This window comes from Crocodylus porosus, unplaced genomic scaffold (assembly GCF_001723895.1).
Source record: "Crocodylus porosus isolate Cpor-Errol unplaced genomic scaffold, CroPor_comp1, whole genome shotgun sequence".
Lineage (NCBI taxonomy): Eukaryota > Metazoa > Chordata > Crocodylia > Crocodylidae > Crocodylus > Crocodylus porosus.
Window position 1 is genome coordinate 16,943,501 of NW_017728932.1, and position 25,198 is coordinate 16,968,698.

The 25,198-nt window shown below is 52.7% G+C and overlaps 2 protein-coding genes across 2 annotated transcripts in view; one reads left to right on the top strand and one right to left on the bottom strand.

Annotated features, from left to right (window-relative positions):
- NUFIP2 (NUFIP2, FMR1 interacting protein 2) overlaps positions 1-20,483 on the top strand; it is a 21,764-nt gene extending 1,281 nt beyond the window's left edge. Inside the window, exons 2-5 of the mRNA XM_019545326.1 lie at positions 20-155; positions 2,572-4,278; positions 10,537-10,569; positions 11,350-20,483. Of these exons, the coding sequence (XP_019400871.1) occupies positions 20-155; positions 2,572-4,278; positions 10,537-10,569; positions 11,350-11,402 (1,929 nt within the window). The 3' untranslated portion in view covers positions 11,403-20,483. The remainder of the gene's footprint in view (positions 1-19; positions 156-2,571; positions 4,279-10,536; positions 10,570-11,349) is intronic.
- Positions 20,484-21,192: 709 nt separating this feature from the next.
- On the bottom strand, positions 21,193-24,506 carry CRYBA1 (crystallin beta A1). Its single transcript, XM_019545349.1, has 6 exons — positions 23,986-24,506; positions 23,165-23,229; positions 22,731-22,849; positions 22,356-22,497; positions 21,817-21,959; positions 21,193-21,496 (listed from the first exon to the last, which is right to left on the bottom strand). The coding sequence occupies exons 1-6, from the start codon at positions 24,014-24,016 to the stop codon at positions 21,349-21,351; spliced, it is 648 nt and encodes a 215-aa protein (XP_019400894.1). The 5' UTR covers positions 24,017-24,506; the 3' UTR covers positions 21,193-21,348.
- Positions 24,507-25,198: the final 692 nt, after the last annotated feature.

Below are 25,198 nucleotides of genomic sequence, written 5' to 3' on the forward strand. Positions count from 1 at the left end.
CGTGCCCCGGGTGACTGAGCCGCCGCCCGCGTGTCTCCTGACGTTTCTGTTCGCAGGTTGGCCCGCGAGGCTGTACAGGACCTGGTACATCTCGGAGATAGATGTCAAAGGGCCGCAAACCTGCAAGCTAGCGAGTGTTGCGCAGTCCTCCGGAGGTGGGCATGACAGTCGCTCCGTTTCTGGGGCGCGCGCGGGCGGGGTCCTCGTTCTTCAATAAATTGGGCTTTCCTTTCCGCTCGGTTCATGTCCCCGAAAGACCCCCAAACAGACGTGGAGTTGCGTGTACGTCGTGCCGGTTATCCAGTGTTTTTCACTTGGTTTTCTTCGCCCGCATTTCCAGCCCTTGCGGATGGTGCCTCGGTCGGAGGCGCCGATTCCGACCTGTCCCAGAGCGAGACCGTGGGCTCGAGAGAGTTTTTTATACAGTTGAGTTGTAAATGGTTGAAAATTGGAAGTTGAAAGTGCTGACGCACAGTCTTCAGAAGATCCAAACCGAATCTATTGCAATCTCTCCGGCTCGCCATGCTCGGGAGACTCAGGGCCGCGCGGTCTGAATTTTGCTTCGTTAAAGAGCGATCAGAGAAATCCGAGTCCGGTTCCTGCAAGGCTTGCTGGCTCCTTATTTCCTTGGCCAGTTCCAGCAGCCTACGCTGATTTAGGTTGAAGCGTTGAATTAATGCTACTGTTAATTAGCATTATTACTAATAGCAAGATATAGGGGAAAAGTGGTGGTGGTGGTAGACGTTCCCACAATTAAAAAAAAAACAATCCAGAAACCCAAAAACCCCTTTTCTCCCCCATTTGGCAAGCTGAGCTATGGCACTCCTGTCAGTCTCTCCAGGAGCAGTTGGTGCCAGCCACCCGAGTGCTTGGCATGGGAGGCTCTTTCCTACTAAGCGACCTGTCTTTATTTTTTGAACCAACAGTTGACTTTCAAACAAACGAATATCTCTTTTTCGAGCAGGAGTTTTTGCCATGGGGATATGCTAGACCTGGGACCTGACGTGTGTTTGCATTCTGCTGGTTTTACCCCAGTGAATTGGGCCTTGGGTACTTTCACTTTGGCAAGGGTGTTGGGGCCCCCTCGCTCCCGAGAAGCGTGACCAGCGCTCCGTTTGAGGCTCCGGACACGCCGGGACGAGGGTGGGCTGAAGGGGGCTGTGGCCCCACTCCCACTTGCAGTGGGCTGGGCTAGCCGGCAGGCGAGGGGTCCTTCATGGCTCTCTGGCTCTTTGCAGATAGCCCGGCATCATTTGTTCTCCGGTTCTGTTTGCTATCTCGTCTGTGCAGCCATGAGGACGAGGCGCCTACCTTCAAAGAAACAAAAGCGAGGGATTCTGATGTAATCTCTTGATTTGGCTGGCTGGGACCATGGGCCGGGGTCAAGGCAGTTTTTTTTCCCTGGGTGTTCTTGTCGTTCTGCACTTTTTTTGGAGTGGGTGGGCAGACGGGGATGGGAAGGCCAGTGGAAAGGATTCCCGCATCAGTGTTGTCACCTTCTCAGAGCTAAGCACCTCACCTTGAGAAGCGTAGGTGGGAGCTGTGCCTGTTGCTTTCGGCTCTGTTCTGAAATGGAGCCAGGGAATGTTCCAAGGGAGAAGCCTCCAAATGGCTTGCTAAGATGCATCTGGGAGGTAAATGCAGGGTTTAGCCAGAGGCTGGGAAGCAGAGCCGGGGCATGGGCTGGGCCAGAAAATACATTTTGAGGAGCAATTACAAAGGTGGAACTTCTGGAGTGGATCATTTGGCAGTGAAGTGGAGAACACCCTGTCCATCACTGGGGCCTCTGCAGGAGTTTTGTGTAGTAATCAGGGTGGGGAACCACTTGCCTTAAGCATCCTTCAGCTTAAGAAGCATTACCTTAATTCTTTTTTAATAGGAGAATAGGACCTTCTTCTTTCCCAAACATAGCGAGCCTGTGGGCTTTGGTTCTCATTGGCCAATTCCAACCTGGAGGTGTCTATCTCTGATGTTTGCGCACTGACCTCTGCGGCAGTCCTCGCTAGGCACATGGCAGATCATGGAGGGGATCGGAGTGAGGAAAAGTTGGCCCTTTGTTCATAGGATCCATGCTGCATCTTCAGAAATAGGCCTGGTAGAAGTTGATAGTTCCTCTCTGGAGCTGTAGTTTCTTGGGAATGTTTTTAAATTTGCAAGCTCCAACAGTCTAGAGCAGGGTTGTCACAGTCTCCACCATGGTGGTTATTTTTTTTCTAGATGTATCCTCCTTCCTTGATATTGCTACAGCGCTTTGCTTGATTCTTACTTTTGTAAAAAGCCCAGAGATGCACTGTGTGTCTGTGCGCTAGAGTCAATGGAGTAAGGTTCTCTTCTCGTGGTGACTTTCTGGCTTGGTGCCTTGCACTGAGGCAAGGCCAAACCCTTTACTGTGGCTTTTAAGTGGCAGGGACACGCTTCCGCCATATGAAGAGCAGACATTTTTCTATTTTAAAAAACCTGTTTGAGGAAGCCGGGTCTGTTTAGGGCTTAATTACAGCTCTTTTTGTGATCAGAAGTTTAACGTTTCACATTCTAATGCTTGCCTTTCTGTTTGTATTTGGCTTTTTCCAGGCTTCAGCGAGCTAAATGGCAATGCAGGAGAAGTATCATTAAAGGGCCTGTGTGCTGACGAAACAACCAGCCCAGCTTCCAGGGTACCCAATGGCAGCCAGCAACTCGCAGACACTAATGTGACCCAAAAGCAGACTGTTAAGCCCAGCACCTTTGGGAAAGCCGGAATCAAAACCAAGAACTTCATTCAGAAAAACAGCATGGACAAAAAGAATGACAAATCTTACGAGACTAAACTTAGAGAAAATCAGTCCTCTGACAAGCCAGAGGCAGTATCTATTCCAAATGGTGTTGTGACAAATAATTCTAGCTATATCACAAATGGCTATGTAAGCAAAGGAGCCGACAACGATGGCAGCGGCTCGGAGAGCGGCTATACCACCCCTAAGAAGCGGAAAGGCAGGCGCAACAGTGCCAAGGGTTGTGAGAATTTGAATCTAGTGCAGGACAAAATAATGCAACAGGAGGTCAATACCCCGCCCTTAAAACAGGAACTCGAGAGTTTCAAGCCTGACTACAATGAACAAAAGGGGAGCAGAGCGGACAATTCGAAGCCTGTCTGGAAGTACGAGGCTGGGGCCGGAGGAGCAGGCCGTGGGAAACCTGGGATCGGGGAAGTACAGCGAAAGAATTCAGATGCTAAACCTGGGATTAACAACAAGAAGTTTGAGGACCGGCCCAAAGGGAAGCATGCATCAGCTTCTGCATCGAAAGAGGACTCATGGACCCTGTTTAAACCACCTCCGGTGTTCCCAGTGGATAATAGCAGTGCTAAAATAGTTCCTAAAATTAGTTATGCAAGCAAAGTTAAAGAGAACCTCAACAAAGCTGCTCAGAACCCATCCACGTCTCCATCATCATCGTCGTCATCGTCTGCTGGGGAAGCTCCGGCCCAAACGTCGAGTCGGCTGTCCCAGGTCCCCATGTCTGCTATGAAATCTGTTACTTCTGCTAGCTTTTCCAACGGGCCAATCTTAGCAGGGACTGATGGGAGCGTGTATTCTCCAGGGACCCAGCCACTGCTTACAACTGCTGCTACTGCTGTCACCTCAGCCTCTCCAGAGTCAGTGCTCCAGGACATGAGTGCAACTTCGACAGCTGTTGAACAGAAGAAGTCTAGCCTTTTTATCTACCCTTCAAATATGCAAACTGTGCTCTTGGGTGCAGCACAGGTAGATCTGCCATCTCAGACCAGTCAGCAAAGCCTGGGGGATATCTTCCAGAACCAGTGGGGTTTATCGTTTATAAATGAGCCCAGCGCTGGCCCGGAGACTGTCATTGGGAAATCCATGGATAATAAACTTGTGGAAGTGACATTTCAAGGGGAATATCCTGCCACTTTGGTTTCACAGTGTGCTGAGATCATTCCCTCGGGAACTGAACAACCTGTGTTTCCTAAGGCTTATGAGCTGGATAAACGGACTAGCCCTCAAATTGTTAGTGCTGTTATAAAGCCTGGGACTGCTAGTGAGGGTGGTGACTCGGCCTTGGAGCCACATCACACAGGTGACCTGCAAAAGGCAGACACCAGTAGCCAAGGTGCTTTAGTGTTTCTCTCAAAGGACTACGAAATAGAGAATCCTCTGGCCTCTCCCACGAACAATTTGTTAGCCTCCGCCAAAGATCAGAGGTACCAGAGAGGCCTAGAAAGGAAAGATAGCTGGGGTTCTTTTGACCTGAGGGCTGCTATTGTATATCACACTAAAGGTAATGGCTTACGCTTGTTTCCTAAGGGAACTCTTCATTGGCTTGGAAAAATACTGTTCTATAAGTCTGTTTTCACTTGATGGGAGCTGCGCTATCTTAAGGGTGGCCCTCTTGTTACATTTCTTTAATAACTGTATAGCTACAAGAAGGCTGTTCTTAAAACACCATTGCAGCGGCTTGGTTTTATTCATCGAGGTTATGTTAGAGGTCCCATGGCCCCACCCATACCAGTGTCACACATATGTGATGCTGGTAGCAATAATGGTGAATGGTGTTTTACCTTGGTTGCTGTTCTTGTGTTCGTAGCGTATTGAACTCCAGCAGGGTAAGTATGCCATCCCAGAGGCTCGGGCACCAGAGGGTGGAAACATTGGCAGGGGACCAGGAGGTTCCTTTTGTTTGGTAGTAGGACTGTCTTAAGTAAAGGGCCCTTGGAGTTTGCTCTCAACTTTTTTCAGCTTGCCTCTTGTTGCCTCTTCTCCTTGAATTGGACAGTAAAAATTCTCCATCTTGCTTTAAAGAAAGACAGTCATTCTTCACTTGCCGCTCCCCCCTTTTTTTCTTTTTTCTTTTTTTTTTTTTGCTGTTTGTGCTGTGGTTCCTTGTCAGAGCCCTGCTAACTGCCTCAAAGGCTGTTGCCATGAACATTGACACATGGTTATCATCCCTCTGTAAGTGCTGCTGGAATTCTCTTCTCTTGGGAGGCTAAATCCTTTTACCATGCTTCCATCTTTGTCAAGGACCTTTAGAGTCTGACTTTATGAAGCCAGGAGCGTCTTCAACGTGACTCGGATGCACACAACTAGGGACCAAGGGAGAAAAGTGGCTAAGCAGGCCCCTCTTTGCCCTTTGCCTCTAGGTTTTGACAGGCTCGCAAGCTTCCTGTCCTGGTCTCTACTCAAGTCTTGTGGTGCTCTGGGTACCAGCTCTGCAGATCCCTGAGGGGACAGAACCAGGAAGCTAGCAGCATGCTGTTATTTAATGACTGCCTGGGCAGTTCCTCTCTTATTCTCCCTTTCTCTCTCACTCTTCCTCTCCCTTCTCTTCCTTCCCACCTACAAGTTCCCAAAAGCCTCATAGGAAGGGTGGCTTGACCAGAGCTGCCCCAAGTGGATTCTTCAGCAGCCTCTGCAGGAACTTGATTCATCGCAGCCGGTGGCAGGGAGGTTCCCTTTGCTAGGCTGTCCTAATTAATTTGGGGAGAGAGCAGAAATGGTGGTGGCTTTTGCCAGGTCGTCTGCTAGCTTCCAGGCATCACCCCCCAATATCTTGCACGTCGGGCACTTGTGTTCTCCGTGGGAATAACTTGAGATTTAGCCATTTATTTTTGTCTGTGCCTTGAGGTTTTCTTTTGGTTTCCTGCAGTCCTGAAGCAGAACTCTGGACTGATCTCTTGTGTGTTGGCTTGAATGTCCCCAGCTCCTTGGAGAAAACCAGGGCTGCCAGGGGAGTTGTAAGGAAGTCTCGTCCTGTTGGGCAGAGGAGGGGGTGGTTCAGCAGCAGGTGCAGATTGGGTGGGTTTTAGTTTGCCTTTGCTAAATTGAATTTAAAAATCAGCTGCTTGGATCCCCTGGAAAAGAGGAGAGATTGCTTTGCTCTGCAGGTCCCTTCCTAAGGAAGTATGAACTTCAGAGCTGTCCCAGGAAAGTTTGTTCAGTTTTTTTGTGGGTTTTTTTTTTTTTAATACAGGCGTTAATCATGGCTGGAGTAGAAATAAACCCTGAGCTGGAATCAAAGCCTTCCTGCAGTCAGTACCTGCTGTCCTGCCCTGGCCTTTGTTTTGCGCATACACACTGTTTCTCTGTTGCCTGCTGTTTCACACCATCAAAGCAAAATCTGCCATTCTGTGGTGCTTGGGGGGGGTGGGATGGGGTCAGGCCCAGCCTCTTTCCTTTCCTTTCCTTCTCCTTCCTGTCTTCCTCTTAATTTCTTTGATGCCCTATTCAAGGTTTCAGCTAGTTTCCAGTGTAGAAGACACAATGGGCACTTGCTGCTGCTTCCACTGTTGCACCTTTCATTTTGGGAGGACAGCTGAGAACAGCCAGGGCTGCAGCTCACTCTTCAGGACTTGCCAAAAGCCTTTGCTAGCTCGGGAAATGGAAACCAGAGTGTGTTTTCTGTTTTGCTGCTTGATGTTGCCTCTCTGGGCTTGTGGAGGGATGCCAGCAGGGTGCAGAGTAGCATTCCTGGAGCAGTACTTTATGGATCTGTGGAGTGCCTGCCACACTGTGTGCCCTCGCATCTAGCTGCACAGTGCGGTGCCCTGCTTGGAGTACTGTCCTGCAGTCAGGGTCGGGGAGTGTGCTGGAGAGCTCTGTTGCCCATATCCACTTCCGGGTTCAGGCTGATGGTGGCGCTCTGCAAGTGCCTCCTGTTGCGCTACAATCCTGCCACAGCGCTGGAGCACAGAGCTGTGTCATGTAACAGGTGGAGTTGTGGAGCTTGCAGGGCAGCAAAGTGATAGCAGATCCCCCACAGTTGCCAACATTTGTCTCGGGTGGAAGTTGCTGCTCTGCAAGCACCAAGTTTCTGTGAAATCAGTGTAGGACTTGTTGTCCAGCTGTCCCCAGTGACGAGAGGCTGAAAGCTTCTGGCCCTTGGCGTGGCCAGCAGGGTGTTTGAATGGCTGCATTTTTAATGAGGCTGGATTTGATTACTGGGAGGAAATTGCACCGTTCTCTGTTCACAAGCAGGTGGACGAGGACAAACAGGTGTTGATGCCATCCCAGCCAGGTATCGGGTCCTTGTTGCCGGTGTGCACTGGGGTGAGGCAGCATCCCGGGAAACGTCTAATGGCCCCTGGTAGATGAATCCTAACACGCCAGGACCAGGCTAATTCTAGTCGTGCTCTCTGGCCATGCATGTTTCAGCCCAGGATTTGAAAGGGCTTTGCAAAATTGGATGCAAGTAGGAAGGGCCTGCTCTTGCAGTAATGGGGGCGTTGACATGCAGAGTAGCAGCTGGGATAGCCCTGGCGTCACCACGGAAAGTGTAGGTCAGTGCCCTGCTGGCTGTCGGGGCCCCTGGGGAGTGATGGGAGGAGAGCTTGCTTGTATGTATGCAGGATGCTGTTTCCCATGCTGTTGGACCAGCACCCCAACAGCCTGTCTGTGCACGCTCAGGTCCTTAATGGTGCTTTGTGGGGCTAGACTAGGGGACCACAAGATCCAATGCCAACTTGACCTGGATAATATGGGCCTTAGACTTTCCCCCCGTATTTCCTCCAGGAGAGGGCCTTGGTGATGAGGCAGGGGTTTGCTTCCCTCCTGATTTAATTCTGGGCCCAAGCACCAGCCTGACATTCTTAAAAGCCTTTTCTTGTGCTGAGACAGACCGTGATCCTTGCAGATCCTTTCCCTTACTAGAGCAAGATGTAGCCAGTCCAGCTACACTTCAGTTGTAGTGGAGACGTCCTTGTGGCTTCGCTTCTCCCTTCAATGGACAAAGTATTATGTTTGTATCCTGAACAGCTGCGATTTACAACCTTTTGCTGTGTTAAAACAGCTTCCCTGTTCCAGGCCGCAGGTAGCTGGATTTTAGAGGCTCCGTTCTGGCGTGGAAAGCTCAGGGAATAGGAACATCACAGGCTAAAGGAGACTTGGGTCCTGCTGTACAGGACCCAAGGACCATGAAGGTGGTAGAGGCAGAGTGCCACTCTTGCACCTTCCTGTCCTTTCCAGCCCTGAGTTGCTCCTGGTGCTGCTGCTTTGTTCCTTGTCCGCGTCTCCACTGCGCCAGTGTCTCTGCTCGCATGGAAAATGGAGCACGGCAGCGTGGGCCAGCCAGGAGCGGCTCTTGCTAGAACAGCGAACTGGGTCAGAAGAAAGAGTCGAGCTGTGAATTCAGCATTTTTTGTCCTCTGGAAAAAGATGACTTGGTTTTTCCCCCCTCCTCAGTGGAGAGAGCGAAATGCCCGGTCCTTGTCTCGGGGTCCTGAGGCTGATGGGGTTTGTCAGCATCTGTTTTCTTTCGGGGCTCAGGAGCCCCCCAGCCTAGGGCTAGATCTGGGGTGCCAAGTCGAGACGTGGTGCGCAGCTTGGTGTGACCCTTCCGGTTGTGCCCTCGGTGAGGCTGGAATGCGGCACTTATTTCTTCTAGGTGGCAGGTTGGGATGGAGGGATCGAAGCTCAGACTGATTGCCACCTCCCTCTTTCTGGCTTTCCTGAGCTGTTCTCTCCAGCAGGCAATTCCCAGCTCTTATAGTATATTTAAACAAGTAAGCAGGAAACACGCTTGCTGTGTGCAAATCCACGCTGACTTGTCTGTGCTGATGCCCTCTAGAGAGAGGCATCTCACATGCATCTGCATCCTCATCCTCATAGACGATCGCGGATAGGGGTCCTGTGTATTCAGGCTAGGCCCATTTGTAAGCAGGCCGTGGGGGAACTGCGTTGAAGTCTGCCTGGGTGCCGGCATCAGTTCATCGATAGGATGAGGGCCTTGGGGCCTGGACTGTTCAATCCGTAGGGTGTTCACCTGAAATTACCCAGGGTTTTCCAAAAAGGCAGTTCTGTGATGCAGAGTCTCATGGGCCATGTGGGTTTCTGCCACTGCAGACATCAAGTGCTTGCTCTTGAGATGTTGTGGAGAGCGAAGGATGCATGCGTGTGTGATTGTTTCCCATTCTTAGAAAGGAGCGAATGAATTCCTGTTTAATTCTCCTTTGTATTTAGGTGTTACACATTAACTAGTCTCCTAGCCCTTGAGAAACGGTTATAGATTATCATAACCTGTGATGTAGCCCAAAACCTGAGGGGGGGGGAACTTAGATTAGCTCCTGGAAGTACGGTAGACCAGTATTTCGAGGGTTACAGTTGTTGTGGGAATATTTCATCTCATGGGTTATTCTCTTGCAGCTGGCTCAAGAGAGTGTTTTTGCTTTGTGAAACTGTCAGCAGATAAATAAAATGGCCAGAGAGTGCAGGGTAATTGCATGTGAGCATTGCAAACCCATCCCAGAAGAGGGGACTTTGTGCTTTGTCCTTGCTAACCCCTCCCCGGACTTAATTCCAGGTTAATGACCATCTGACTCGTATGCATATGAACCCTAATTCTGTTCCTTCTCAGCACACCAGGGCCATAACAGTTGTAGGTTGTTCCCACCTCCTTTCCCCTGCGGCCTGACCCATTTACTGGCTACCTGTAGTCTTGGCAGGTTCCTGACTTCCAGCTCACGTGTTGTTATTACTACCGCTAGCATTTCAGAGCTGTCACCAGTTTGCCCGTTAGCAACCTCCCTACCCAGTTCCTGCCCCCAACCCATTTATCACAATTACTGGCTTTACTTTCTGCAAGCAAGTATGCTTAGAGATGATCACTTTTATTTTGAAGCAAGTGTGCTTAACGCTTCTTTCCCACAGCTCTAGCACCCAGGCTTCCAGGCCTTCAGTCATAAATCGCGTCTCCATGAATACCATAAGCCACGCAATAAGTTGTCACGCAGATACGCTTGTTTCTGTTGACTGGGTTTCTAAAGGTCTGCTTCCAGGCAGTGTTGGGACTCCATGAAAGAGGCCCGTTTCTGCTGCAGCTTCCTTCCTAACGCCCTGCACGTACATCTGCGCATGGGGCTCTCGCTTAAACAAGCGTTGCTGTATTTCTGTGCTTTTATTAGGTAAACAGAAAATGTGCACTTCAATCCACAGACACTTGTTTCAGTTGGCTCCACCATGCTGTGCCAGTAAGTTGTATGCAGGCAAATGGCCCTGCAGTCTGGTTGGTGTCTCTGCAGGCTGCCCCTGGTTCTCTGTATATTGGCAGAAATGATTAATTCCTTTGGCAGTCTTAGCAGAGTCCAGTACCAGGATATATGGCATGCCTCAGCGCATATGCACTGTGAGCTGGGAAAACTTCACCCCGGCACTTTTAGTGTTGCATACAATATTTATCTCGTCCTAAGAATGAGCACTTGGGCTGCACGTAGAGCCATAGGCCTGGCTTCCAAGGGACGTGGCGGCTACTGTACTAAACCCTCAAGTGAAGTACTGATTCGTAAGGGTGGAAATGACAGGTGACCTCTCATTTCTGATGGTGAGCCGGCTGCTTGACTTGGGCTCTGGGCCTCTTAATTGCTAGAATAGCAGAGGGGATTGTCACTATCTTTTGGACCCTGCATGCAGGAATGGGCCCTGTCTCTAGTAACTCTGACAGTTACAGCCCAGTGACCAGTCCTGGGTATCGAAGCAGCAGGTTCAGATGTGTTGGTGATTGAAGCAGCATCCTGCAAAACACTAATGCTCCTGTTCCTTTCCTCCACAGAAATGGAATCTATTTGGAATTTGCAGAAGCAAGGTAAGGATTTAAGAAACAAACCAGCCACACGCAGTAGCAATGAGCTGCTCTGTTACCTGGGACTGCAGCCTCCAGGTTAAGGGCTGAGAATTGGGAAGTGGTGGCCAGGGTCTAGGTGGCTGAGATGTAGAGCAGCGAGGCATCTGGGGCTTGGCTCTCAGATGTGCTCGCCTCTGCTGCAGTTCTCCATGCTTGGGGTCTCTGAGAATGGGGCTGCTTAGCTCCATCATCATGAATGGGTTTCAGGGTGGAGCAGGTTGCGGGGGGAAAAAAAGCCTCAAAGTCCACGGGCCAGTGTAGCAGGTTTACTACATCCAGCAAGCTTGGAATTGCCTGTGTCAGACATCACCTGAGTATCAACATTAAATTCCTGATGCATCCTCAGATTCCAGCTGTAAAAATGAAGTTTATACGAGCTTGCGGGAAGAATGCTAATGGAGATATTGGTGCTTTTGCTGTGTTACTGCACTGATCTGACGTTGGGAGGAAGCACTTGTATGTATGGAGTCAGTTAGGCCCTTGAATATGTTGGCTGGAGGTGCTGTTGCTTGGAGTCCCCTGGAACGCTGCACAGCCTCCTTTTGTGTAGAGAAAGTCTATCAGTGACATGTCAGAGCAGAGAGGAAACCGCCTCTTAAATTGTGGCTCTCTAGCCAGAGAAAAGCAAAAGTTTTGCTAACGATTAGCCAAGTGTTTTGTGGCCCTCCTTGTCCACGAGTATCTTCTGCTTCCAAACCTGCAAGTGGTTTAATTAATGCTGAATTTAATTTTCCTTTTCAGATCCCAAAAGGATAATCACTTACGATGAAGCCATGGATCGTCCAGATCAATGAAGGTAGCAGGACAAGACTGCCTGTTATAACCTTTATGCGGCACTAGTGCTGTTCACAGGGGACAAAAGGCTTTTATGCTCCTTCTAAATCTTCAGTGCAGCAGAGGAACCATAACTAGAATCACAGGATAATATATACAAATATATATATAGTTATTTAAAAAAAATGGCGACTGAAAGTAATTAGACTTCTTAAGGAATCTGAAAATTTATTTCAGCAGACTACACACGTGATTATTTAATCTCCGGTACTGAATAGTTTTTGGTTGTTTTTTTTTTTGGTTCCATTTTTCTTTTCCTTGGGGTTTTTTTTCCGTTTCGTTTTCTTTTTGTTTAAAGAGTGAATGCAAGGGATTAACGAACACAGACTCAAGTCACAAGCCTGGTTCTAAAGTTCCTGCTGTCGTCAACAAGGGCAACAGTGACCCGCTGGGAGGCATTTCCACTTGATGAGGTTTCTGTTTCTTGTTCTGTGACTGTAGAGATACACTAATCACAGGGAAATCAGGATGATCTACCATCCTCCATCTCCCCAGCTCCCCTCCACTTCCCCCGTTATTTTCCCTTTTTTTCTTTTTTTTTTGGTTTTATTTTGAGCCTGCGAGAATGCTGGAGAAACGCCTTGAAGCTTGCAGGGTTTTTTGTTTCCAGAGAATATAATCCACATGTCTTGTCAGGAGTAAAGCAGCCAATCACGTGCTGAGAAAATTGTCTTAAAACATCATTCTTCTAGGGGAAAGCTTGTAATACTGTAATTCTGGGATACACGTTGATCTTAAAGGCTCCGGTTACACGTTGGACTATTACAACTGAAAAGCTCTCTCTCATGAGTGTCATTTTAAAAGACAACATGCAAAATAAGCAATTGGTTTAGGCATTTAATATGGAAAAAGAAAAAAAAAACCCTGTTCCCACACTTTTATGCCATTGTATCACTGGGAGCAAAAAAAAATTATATATATATATATATATCCTGCTTTCAACTGTAGGTGCTTCATATTTGCTCTGTCTGTCTCTTAACACTAAATGTGCTGGGTTTTTTTTTTCCTCTTTTCATTGAAAACCTGAAGAGAAATTGTTTGTGTTCTGCTAACTTTCACCCTCCTTGAATTATTATTTCTCTTTAGAAATTAAAAAAAAAAAAAGAAAAAAAAAAAGAGAAAGATTAAAAAAAAAACACAAAAAAAATAGAAGAAAAAAAATAATTGGGAACTCAAACCCTTTCTGATTTGCCCCTAGAAAGCAATGGGTGGGGTCTGCTCTCCCACCCATTGGAAATACTCTTTTATATTTTAATGCAGTCTGTGTATTTCTGAGCTCTTTTGCTGCTTCTAATTATATCTCTATTAAAATATATTTTATTACAAGAGCAAAATGAGGGTTTAGGAATGAAAAAAAGAAAAAAAGAAAAAAAAAAAAAAAAGAAAAAGCCAAGAGTAGAAATGGAAGGAAGGCTTTGTGGCGAGGGCAGGGGCACGGGGCAGGAGGCAGGCTCCAGTGGCGTAACGTGTATTGTCGTGCTGCCGCTTCCGTGTAGCATGTTATATAACGTGTCAGGGTCAGGCTTTGTGTTTTAAAGGTGCACAATTCCAGGGGTCCAATGCAAGACCGAGCAAGTCATCCTTCCCAAAACCAAACGTATCTTCTGGCCTCTTCAACTCCACGCATCCACCGCGCTAAAGTCTCCTGGTGTGTTCACAGCTGGCTACTAGCTAAGAAGTGGGCATTTAGGTCAACTGCAGTTAGTGTCTGGTAAAATTAGACTGGATCCCAGCGGGCATTAGGGGAAGAAGAAAACCCCATTATTTCTGCTTACCCCTTGTGCTTAGATGTGTCCACCTATTTTTTTTTTTAAATTAGAGGTATGTAGCATGCATATTTTAATCATTTAGTGCTTTTTATTAAGGTTGTTCCTGAATGAAGCTGTTGGGTTCATAGTGGAACAAAGAAACTGAATTCTGTATGTTTTTTTGTTTTTTTGTTTTTTTTTTTAAATGACTAGCTTTCTGCTAGGCTTAGTTTTTTAAAGTATAACTATGGATTGCCTACTCCATTTTATGTGTAAAACAGCTATATATATGTATTAGACTTAATATATATATATAGTAGTAACTTATTGTATGAGTCCAGGTTCAGAAACTTGTGGTTGGCCAGTCATGGAATAGTTCTGTTTCACCTCCAAACTGTACCGCCTCGGCAGGTGGCTGTGGTTTCGGACGTCTCTTGATACGTTTACAGATGTTCTCCCGCGTTCCTGGTTTTAACTGTGTCGCGTCTCCTGACCGCTTGCCAAAAGTTGGAATTGCTGCCGGCTCTCCCGTGGGGGAGCGCCGTGGGGTTCGTGAGCCTTAATGTGTTGAACAAACTGGAAAAGGTGACCTAAAAGACGGAGGCAGAAGGAGCATGAGGCCGATGGCAGCCCTCCGGTTTGTTTGACGGGCTTTAAGGTTCGGCTGTTACTTTATTTGCCTTGTGTAATCACTTGCCGCCTTAAGGGCTGGATTCCATTTAAACAAGCAAACAAGCTGTTGAGCTTGCCTGGGGCATCCGGCCCTGCCCAGACCCCGTTTGTGGGGCCGCTCTGGTGCAGAAGCTGAACAGCAATAACATTTAAACTGAATCTGACCCTTAGCGTTTAGAAATCCCTGTCTTGCTGAAAAATTGAGGAAACTCCTCTTAGCCTAGTCCAGTTTGTTTTTTAAATAGCAAAGTTCTCCAAGAAATGAGAGACTAAACTGTCTAAGTATTGTCCCCGCTCTTCTCACTCGCTGCCCCATCCTCTTGCCCCTTCCTCCCTCTGCAGCGCTCTCCACCGTGTTCTCCAACATCTCACCTCTCTGACTGCTTCCCTTGAAACTTCCATTGGTTGTAAGAGTTGGATGCGAGCGGTTAGGAAACTTTCCAGCTTGTTAACAAAGGCAGTATTTCTGGTAACAGGTTTGATAGACTTAATTGCCTAGGGACAGGCAGGACCATGGAATAAACTTTGTGCTGTTTTGTAACACGTAACCCTCTCTGTCTGTCCGCAGTCTCCTCCTGACGTCCTCACACAATTCTTTACTGAGCACTTATTAAAAATATCTTAAGATTTAATCTGTTTTCTGATTATTTTTGTGTAAGTTGCTAAAGACTGAAGTCGAGCTGTGACTAATTTAGCGCGATGAAATACTGCTAATGTGTTACGCTGATCAGTCTCGCGAGTTTTCCTTTGACTCAGAGTATTAGTACTGTAGCATAAACCAAATACAGCCGAGAGGAGGAGCGTGGTGGCTCCCACTCTAGGGCCTGACCATGGTGAGTGTGTGCATGTGTGTGCGCGTGCGGGGTGGGGGGAGCAACGGCCGGGAGCCAAGCGGTTGCGTGTGCTGGCGTTTCCTTCACGTTGGGAGGATGAACGCTGTATTTATTTATGCCTGTTGCTTTCCTTACACCAAGCCAAGTGAGTTTAACACCAAACCCTGCGGGACCGGTTGTACGGGAGGGGGCGCTAAAAATGGATCGGGACTGGCTTGGTTTTTAATCGCTATGAAGACACTGGGGCAGGCAAAAAGCATCTTTTGCCTTTGCATTGACTGTAGGCCCCGAGAGTCAGCTTCTTCTGCTTCCCCAGCCCCCCAGCCTTGGCTGCCCCCCACCAGGTGAGGTTGGATATTTATTTTAGTTGTTATTCCTGCACAAGCCAAGTGTGTGCATGCGTGCGTGTGTCTGTCTGCGGCGTCTTCCCTCTCCCCACCTGACAAGGGTCTGGCAGCCCTGCTCCCCTCTCCTGACCGGTTCTGTGGGGGTGCTCGGTGCACTGTCTCGCGCCCGCGAAGCCTGGGCGTGCACCAAATTGAACACTTGGGAGTGGATTTCTTTTTGCTGGGCTGAAATGTATCTTGTCCATGCCAAGGGATGGCCTGCAAGCTGCTCTCTGCTCTCTTCCCCTTCCCTCTGATAACAGCAGTCGCTTTCCTTTCACAGAGATGGGAATAGGTCTCTCTGCTGCCTTGGCCCAGGGTCGGGAGGTGCTGTGCTGCTGCAGGAGTCTTGACCTGTGTTGGATTTATAAACGAGCACCCAGGACTCCAGCTCTTTGTTTGGGAGCCCATTTCCGGCTGTAGCAGCCGGTGCACGCTCTGCCCACATGTGCTCCTTTGAGGTGTATGCCTGTAGCACAGATGGCTGCAAGGCTCAGCTCTTCTTCCAACCTTTTCTGAATTGTTAAATCCAGTCCTTTGCCTTCCCAAACCGCTGTGATGTTCCTAATGTGCAACGGCTTTTTTTTTTGGATTGGAAATGCACCCTGTAGTCAGCAGCCAGGGGATGGTGGGGAGAGCAGGCAGGAGAATGCAAAGGAAAACCTTTCTCCTTTGATAAGTGACTCCCAGGATTCATAGGCAATAAGCGCTTTCCTGCCACTGCCTTCAAAGCCTGTGACTTTGACAGGATGCGCTTTCCTCGGACATGGCACCTTCAAGGCAATGGTAATAGTAGGAACATTTCTGGACAGCAGCATGGCAAGACATTGCGACCACCTAGTAAATGCAGAACAGCTCGTGTGTGTGGCTAGCAGTTTTCCTGGGTGTTCAGTTTTTGCTCTTTCTGGCCTGGCAATTTAATTTTAGTAAATCATAAGTGGTGCTTTCAGTAACCCTGTTGCACAGTTTTTGTGCGCGCGCCTGCGTGGGTGTGTTTTAGAGTCCGTCTTCATTGCACAGGCTGTTTCCAGGGGAGGAGAGAGCCAGGCTAGGTGTGATGCAAGCTGCTCCAGCAGTTCACGCGTGTGCACAAGGCAAGGTTCACTCGGGTTGTGAGGTAGGGAGGAGATGGAGGGCCTGGACAGACAGATGTCTGGCTTTGTGCCCCCAGGGGCAGGAGCCAAGCGAGCCTGTCCTCGCAGGGTAAAAGCGAACCCCGTAGAGAACCGGGGATCCGGAGTGAGGGAAGGACTAGCAGGGCTGCATCCCCACGGTCAGACCCACTGCCTCGCCCAGATCGTGGAGCTGCAGCAGTGTGCCGCCAGGATACAGCTGGCTTCCTTGCATCCTGCTGAAAAGTCCTCCAAAGTTGCATAGCTTGCCCCCGAGGCAGTGGGTGTCCAACACGGGGCAGGGTGCCTGCTTGGTCCTTGCTCTCTGGTGCGGGCTGCGCAGGACATCGGGTTGTGAAATCAGTCTTGGTCATGGGACAAAAGTCAGGGCCACGCTAGGCCGGGGGGACTGAGCTGTGTCTCACTGACTGTTAAATCAGAAAGCTTCATTTGCGTTTGAAGTTCAAAAGCCATTTTGTAACAGAGCAGCGTCCCTTGTCTACGGCCTTATCGATGAGTATGGTATTCTTTTATTGTATTTTATTTTCTAAATGAGTGGGCTCCATTTCCTTCTCTCTGTGGCATGAGAATTGTGTACGGAGACCAGACGAACGTTTAACCATTGTCTGACTTGCAGTTTTCTGATCAAAGCTGTCTGCTCCCCATATGGTCTTTCCTCAGGTGCTAAACAAGGGTTCCAAAAAACGGATACTGCTTTAGAAGATTCTGCTTTATTCTTAAAATACATATTTTTTCCTTAGGTGTTGTAAAAATTCAGTATTTTAACAAGGATTTTTTTTGAGTGTGTAAATAGTTCGGTTTTACCCCCTACCTTTTTGTCGAGACTCTAGCATCTAATTTTCCTTTGCTTCTTTCGAGAAGGATCCTCTTGTGACCTTGAAGACATTTCATTTAAGTGTTGCTGCATTTAAGATTTGAATCGACAACTGTTCCCGTCTTGGATTAATGCTACTGCTGCTATGAGTAACTCTGAAAACCGAGAATGTGATGCACTTTTTTTACATGACCATGTAGTTCCTCTAAGGATGGTTTGATCCCTCCTGTAACACAGCCACTAATTTGAAGGGGAACCTAGCAACTGCAAGCCCGGAGAGATGCCAGGCTTTGGGAGCTGAGCGTAACTAACTGGTGCTGAACCATCTTTGAGAATTACTATGCAATGCAATGCAAGCAAAGGAAAACTGTGCTAACTTGAAAGAACACTGTGTATTTTTTCCCTCCTTCCTTGCCTCGAGCCGCTGTCGGAAGGGCAGTGCGAATCTCTGAGGTCTAACTTTCTCTTCCTTTTTGGCTGGAGCGGGGAAGACGACCACAGGTAATCTTGGGTCAGCGGACTGTGTCCTACTGGCTTGTGCGTTCCACTTGCTGCTTGTGCAGATACTTGGCAGGCCAATGCTGATCTCGGCAAGATTGCTTTTTGAACGCTTCATCGCCAACAGTATCGGAAGTCACATGAGCTTCCCCTGGTGCACGGGGGAGCCCGGCTGGCCTCCGCCATGGGCATTCTCCGCCTGTTCTGCCAAGCACGTGGAGCAGGGCCTGGGGATGTCCGCTCTCTGCTGCGCCAGGGCACCGGCTCACGGCCTGGAACAGCTCGCCTCCGTCTCTCTTTGCCAACCCGTTCACGAGCTGAGTGCTCCCTTGCTTTGCTGAGGTAACCCTGGCAGTCCAGAGCAAAGCTGGCTGTGAAGGAGGCAGGTGAGGGCAGAGGTGTCAGGAATTGAAGAGAACCGAACCGGTTTGACCTCTCTACTGATCAAAGACTCTTTAAGCCAAGGGGGTGTTATTTTTACAGAAGAGAGAAGGCTGGAGGGGGCATGGGCAGGGTGAGCGTGCCTGGGAGACGCAGGCCCTGCTGCCAGCAGCGTGGCAGGGGGGTACCACTGCCGGCTTCACTAGCTTCTCCAGCGCCGGGGCTTTGCTGAGCAGCATTTTGCTTTTTCTCCTCTTAATGTGCCTTCTGTGAGTGAGAGAGTTTTTTTCAAACAGAGGCTGCAGGTCACCCAAGTCTTTTGCAAGCTGCTGATGCCCGGGGTCAGTGGCTGGCCGCCTTGCCCGCGCGCCTGGCGTTGCAAGCGCACCCCTCTGCATTGGCTGCAGTGCTCCGTAACCAGCAGCTCGGCTGTTGAAATGGGAGCTTTATCTCTGAGCTGACTCTGAATAGTGGCTGTTTTACACACTGGGGGGACATCCCAGTCCTATAGCATAGCACCTTCCTCTCTTAACGTGACCTGTGTGTGTGTGTGTGAGCACGCGCACGTGTGTGTGCGACTTAAATTCTGGCTTGCTGCTCTTCTATTAACACGAGGTTTTGTAACGCTTTGTCTGCAAAACGAGTGATAGTCTGAAACTGAGTTCAGATTTTTCTGCAAAGGCTGAAAATTGTTTCCCAAGGGGCTGTTTTTCCTTCCCAGGTAGTTTCTTTTCTTTTCTTTTTTCTTTCTTTCGTTCTCTCTTTTAAAAAAAAAAAAATGAAAAAAATGAAAAAAATTTTGTAAAGGAAAAAGACAACGCACCTTGCTTAAACAACGTTCAGAGAAATGCTTATGTTTGCAACCCGTTTGCCTCCAGAATATTGAACTGTGCAATTCTTGGCTTTCTCCATTCGGCACCTCTCTAGATTCACTCTCCCTGATGTGTGGTTTCTGTTCGAGTCTCTGTACTTCTGCCACTGTAAATGTGAAAGCTTGCTTGCATTACTTTTTAGAAATGCATTTTGCACACGCGGGTTTCGCTGAAGCTCCGTGAAAAGGTTAGTTCTAAGAAGATGAATAAAGCTATGCACATGTTTTGAAAGATTTTAATTTGTCTCTCATTACCAGAAGTGACTTATCTGCCCTCTTTTTTTTTTTCTCCTGCATTCCTGTGCTATCATTGCGTCCGTTGGCTTTCCCATCTCCGCACGAGTCTGACCTGAGGTGACAGTTCTGTGCTAGCAGTTAGCTGTAGCAGAAACCAGGGCCTCTTCAGTTCAGTTCAGTAGCCTGGGTTGCATTTGAAAAGGAAAAGCAGCTCCTCCGGGGGAGGAGAGGGTGCCGCGGTTGGCTTTCCGGCCGTGCTAGCAGGTGACCTGGTGTCCTCCTTCCTGTTGTGCAGGTTGTGACTAGGGGACAGCCGTCGGTTTGCCTGCCCCAGCCCTATGGAGGGGCCGCGGTGCAAATCCCGGTCGTGCCGGCTGCTCTTTTAGCCTGCGGCCCGTCTGGTGCGACCATGTCTCGGCAAGCCCAGGGAGCGCTGGCAAACTCCCAGCTGTGCCGAGGCCGAATGCACCCCTCGTGGGGCGGGGCAGGCGTGTGCTTGTGTCGGGGAGTCTCGGTTCTTTTGACCTCCAGGCTGGGGAGGGGGACCAAGATGTGTCCTGGTGCCTTTGCTTCGGTTGTGCTAAGAGGCGGCGTGGCTGGGTGGCGGGCGCCATCCGCAAGAGCGCAGGGCCATGGGGCAGGTGGGGCTGGATTGCCAATGGAGGAAGGACCCGGGAGCTGCCCATCCTCTGCCCCCTTCACCTCGGCAGAGCTTAGTCCCTGTCTTGCAGGAGCGTTGCTCAGCTCAGGGCTGCTGCTTCTCCGCTGTCGCTCATACGTAGGCAGCATGGCAGCCTGCTGGGGGCTCTTGGCGTGTTTATATAGGACAGCGTAACCCCCTCCCCTGCCTGTCTCAGTGTTAGCGGCGCCCCGATGCCATGCTTCCTGGCAGTAGCGGCAGCGTCCCCTCCTGCCTGCTCTGTAGTTCTCATTTCAGCTTGGCTCCCTGGCACGTAGCCTGCCCGCGGCGCAGTCCTGTCCTGGCGGCCCGGGAGCCGCGCTACCTCGTGGGGGCGGCAGGGACGGGGCCTGGCACAGCATTGAAGGTTTTGTTTTTCTTGCCTCCTTTCCAATAATTTCAACTCAGTGTATTTTTGAACCCAGCCGGACCCGCGGTCCGTGGCCAGGTTGTGAGAGGGGTGGCTAGCGGGCGTGGGGTCGGATCTAGGAACCCGCCGTAGCTCCGGCTAGTGCAGGCTGTCGCGGACTAAGGCTAGGTAATGTCCACGCGTTGTAATGGCATGACGTATCGTTACTGGCAATGTCATACTTCACCCTCTCTCAATGTTTAGAAAATTACCTGACTTTGGTTTTAACTCGATACTGCACCAACAGGTCTTCAGAAATTTTATCCCCAAATTTTACTATTTTATCAGGAAAAAAGAACTGAGAGAAATTTGTGTAGATCAAATTATGTTAAAGACAGACGATAAGTGATGTAAATTGTTGAATAAAAATTTTAAAGTTTGCGGGTGTTGGCATGTGCTTCTTTCCTCTTCCTCCCACCGCGGGAGCCCCTCGAAGCGTGCAGCCGGGGCAGGTGGCTGGCGTAGTCGGGACTGGGTTACTCCGATGCGAGGTATGGGACAGTGCATCGGGGTTTGTAGTGCAGCAGTGCCCGGGTGAGAGGTGGGCCGGGCTCGGAGGTGATGGTCAGAGGTGCCTGGGGTCCGGCTGCCCCTGGCAGGAGTGTGGGTGGGGGTTAGAGGGCTCAAGCTGAGGCTGGCGATGCTCTGCGGGGTTTGGCATCCTGGATCTACCGCCCTTGCATGCAGAAGGGAGAGGGGAAGGGGGTCCAGAGCCAGTTCCCAGGGAAGAGCAGAAGAAGTGGAAGGTACCCAAGCCTTGCCCAGCATCTGGCTGCTGCTAGCTACAGCTACCGTGGGGCCACCTCCACCCCGGGGTTGGCTATGCGAGGTGTCTGTGGTTGCCCAAAACCCCACTGCTGAGGTGCCGCAGCTTTTGCCTGCTTTGCCTCCGTCTGGGCTTCGCAAGGGGCTGTGCCTGTTCCCGCCAGGCTCGTGGGCGCGATGCTGAGCGCCGGGGCTGCTGGGTGAGATCCCAGGCTGCATTTAGTCCTCACCCCTGTGTGCCCTTGCGGCATGGGAGAGACCAAACCCCCCCGCCACGACCACCCTCAGCAGGGCTGCAATCACCACCACGCGGTGGGTCTGGGTTTCAGGCACCTTTATTGGTGGCGGCTGGGAGGGCCCCAAAGCCGTCGCGCTAGAGTACAGGAGTCGGGTCTCTGCTGGTTACGCGGTCGGGGGAGTGTTAGCACCAAGGGGGCCGGCCCGGCGGGAGGAAAGCAGGGAGTCCGCGTGCACGGCTGCCTACTGCTGGATGCGGCGGAGGGACTGGATCTGGAAGGTCTGGGCGTGGGAGCCCCACTCTCTCCAGTGCTTGTAGTCTCCTCCGTGGTGGTCAGACTCCAGGATGTACTGGTAGCCACGATAGCCAGGGTACTGGTAGCAAACCCAGCTGCAACCGGACAGATGGACCCAGGGGTGAGGACACGGGGAGCGGGCTGCCCCAGCCCACCCCACCGCATGGGGCTAGTGTCAGGGCCGCGTGGCCTGGGAGCTCCTTCCACAGCCACGAACTTTCCTGTCCAGCGTGGGAGGTCCTCCCCCTACCCCACTGTCATCCCCAGGGCTGGAGACTACCAAAGGGACGGCGAAGCTGTGCCAGGCCCTGCCCGGAGGGGTTTAACTGGAGTAAGCCCTGCTGCAAACCGCACATGGTGGGTCTGCGTCTCCGGGGCAGCAGGCACCGGGTACTTCCCGCGAGCCGGGACTTACGCGCCGCACGGGACCTTCATGGAGCCCACTTCGTTGCTGGCCCAGCCCATGGCCTGCAGCGAGGGGTAGTCGTCACTGATCTCCCACTGCCGGCCCAAGAAGTTCTCCTTCTCGAAGATGGTGATCTTGGACTCCTTGTGGTTCTGGCCGCGGGGGCAGAGGGGAGCAGGGTGAGAGGGGAGCGTGGGCAGCGCCCCCCACCCAGCACGGCTGTGGCGCGTGGGGCTCCCCTTATTGCTACCCGCAGCTGTGCCTCCAGGCCAAGAGCATTGTGCTCTGCTCCGGGAGCTCCCAAGGCAGGCACGTGGGGGAAGGTGGGCCAGGCCGGGTCCCCAAACCTGCTGGGGCCCCGAAGCTTTTGGCAGCACCTGGGCTGCACCTCTTTGAGTGCTGCAAGGAGGATGGGGCTGAGCACACCTAGAAAACCGGGCACATCCCAGGGGCCTGCAACCAGGCTTCCCCTGTTCAGCCACTAGCTGCTACGCCTTCTTTGCAGGCCCTCGGGAAGGGAGGTGGGCCCCGGGGCGGGCAGTGCTTACCGCGGAGCAGATGGGGCGGAAGGACATGAGGCGCTCGACGTGGTAGGCGTTGCTCCCGCTCCAGGCATCCCAGCGGGGGTACTCGCCCCTCTCCAGGGTGAACTGCTGCCCGCAGAAGCCCGTGTGCTCGTAGCCGACCCAGCTGCGGGGACAGAGGGGCGGTGCCAGGGCTGGGGCAGGCAGTGCTGGTACCACGCGTGCCGCCACAGGGACGTGGCCCCTGCATCCTGGCTGCACAGAACCCGCTGGCGTCGCACGACTGGGGGTTCAGGCCATGCCCAAGAACAGCATGAAGCTGAACAGCGGTGGTTACGTTATGGGGGTAGCATTGGCAGCAAGGGGGTGCACTGGGCCCCCCCGGCTGCCCGTACTCACGCGCCGCAGTCCACCTTCAGGGAGCGGATGTTGTCGAAGCTGCACTCCATGATGTTGGCACAGGAGGTGGTGAACTCCATGCGCTTGCCCTGGAAGTTTTCCTGGTCGTACAGGGTGATCTGGGAGGGAGGCCGTGGCCTCGTTAGCCGCCCGGGGTGCCCGACGCTCTGCCTGCTCCAGCTTCGTCCCCCATCTCCTGCCCCCCGTGCTCCCTTCCACCCCGCCCTGCCCACGGCTGCTCCTGCAACGCGCCTGGCTCCTTCCAGCCCCCCTGCCCCGGCCCCTCGGTCGTCACCTTTCACCAGCCCGTGGCCGTGCCACCTGCAGATCTCTGAGCCCTGCCCTGCCCTGCGCTGCGCGGGACCTGTGGCTGCCCCCTCCGCGCCCCGTTTGGGGGCCGCTGCAGCACGCGCCTGGCGGCGGCTGGGACGTACCTTCCAGGGGCCCGTCGGGACAGGCAGCGGGTTTGTCTGCGCCATCCTGGCAACTGGAGCGGAGTCTGGAAGTGGAGGAAGAGAGATGCGTGTGGCTCAGTCACCCAGCGGGCAGTGGGAGAGAGCCTGCCTGCGCCCCGCACGTGCACACATCCGTGCACGAGGCCGACGCCTGCACGCTGCCACGCGCCCCCCGGGGAGAGCAGTGCTGGGCATGCTGCACCAGCCCGCGGCTGTGGGCCCGACCCGTGCCCAGAGCCCCTGCCTGCCTGCCCCCGGCCGAGCCCCCGGCCTGGGAATGCTGGCTAGACGGCATCCCCCACGGCGGGAGGCCGCTGGGGGTGACCCCGTGCCGCTCTCCTGGCTTTGCAGCCTGGGTAGCTGGCTGGAGAACAGCTGGGCTCATTAGCCAAGCCCCCCGGCTGGATGTGGTTGGCCTCTCCCTGGCACGCTGCCCCCACCCGCAGCCGGAGGGCTGTTGTCTGCCCCCAGGGACGGGTGTCTCTTCCCGGTGTCCTGCCCCGGCTGAAGGTGAAGGAGCTGGGGCAGATGCAGGGCTGGGGGGGCCGGGTGTCGTGCCTGGCTCTCACGCCCGTCCCGCCGGGGGTGTCACGGCCCGGGAAAGCCCAAGCAGCATCTTTGGGTCCCAGGTGGCGGTGGGCTGCACCCAGAGCCCGGGGGCACACAGGCTTTGCGAGGCAGGAGGGAGAGGGAGCCAGGCAGCGAAGGCCTGCTGGCCCACCTGCGTGTGCGGGAGCGTGGCGGGAGGCGGGAGGATGGGAGCCGGGGGAGGAAGAGCTGCGAGCTGAGCCCGCACTCACCTAGCTCGGTCTGCGCGGCGGGGTCTTCCATGTAACGTCTGCCTGCCGCAGCACCCGGGCTTTTATATAGTCCCGGGGCCGGCGGGCCGGCTTTGCGGAGTTGTCAGCACAATGCTTTCTCTGCCATTGTCTCCCGCTGATCCCCGGAGATTTCGGCAGCTCAGCCCGGCGGCGGGGCCGCATTCCTCCGAAAACCCCGTTGAAACAAACCGCCGGGCGCGAGCCGGGGGCTGTCTGCGTGGCTAATCTGGGGCGCGCGTGACTCCGTGGTTTGGCCGCTCCGGGTCTTTCCAGCCCGACAGCAGCGCTGTCTGTGGGGCGAGGTGGGGGCTGCCTGCCACCCCCAGCGGGGAGACGCCCAGGGCCTGCCCAGAAAGGCCCCGGCTTGTGGGGGAGACCCAGCAGGTGGGATTGGAGCATCCCTCCGGCCCTGGCCAGGGCTGAGCCCCAGATTCACCCCCTTGCCGAGACGTTGCTGCGAGCCTTGTCCCGCAGCTGGGGAAACCGAGGCAAAGGGCAGCCGTGGGACTTGCCGGGGGGCTGCGCAGGGTGGCAGAGCCTCGATGTGCCCACCTGGGGCACCGACAACCCACCGCATCCCCGTCTGGCAAAGCATGTCTGCAGCCAGGCTTCGTGCACGTGTGTTGTGTCCTCCCCCCGCCCCCCCCGCTGTTGTCATGGTGTGCACGCATGTCCCACACGTGGCTCTGGGACAGGTGGTGGGCACCCACGGTGCCCGGGTGCTGTCCTTGGCCTGAGCCCAGGGCTTACCCCAGTGACCCTGCCCGGGCAGGAGTGTCCAGGCCCTTTGGGGAGCCCCGCGGCCTGGGCCCCTCCTGGGAGACTGGCCAGGCCCCCCCTGGCTGCAAGGCCTTTGGGGCTGACGCGGAGGCAGCCGGGAGGGCGCCCACGGTGCTCTCCGAGGGAGTGAGGTAATGGGGCCAGGCGCGGGCGGGCCGCGGGCTCAGCGCTTCGGCGGCGGGACACAAAGAGGCCGATGTGCCGCCTGACTGCCCCTTTTGTTCCCCGCTAAGCAGCAACAGGGGACAAAACAAAGAGCCCCGTCAGCACCAGCCCCGTGGACCTGCCTGGGGCTCCTGGCCCGACACGGGCGCTCCTCCCCGCGCTGCCGGGGTCGCAGGTGGGGGCCCACAGGCCTCTGCTCCCCTGCCCGGAGAGCTTGGCCCCTGCCTGGAAGACGACGGCTTTCCCG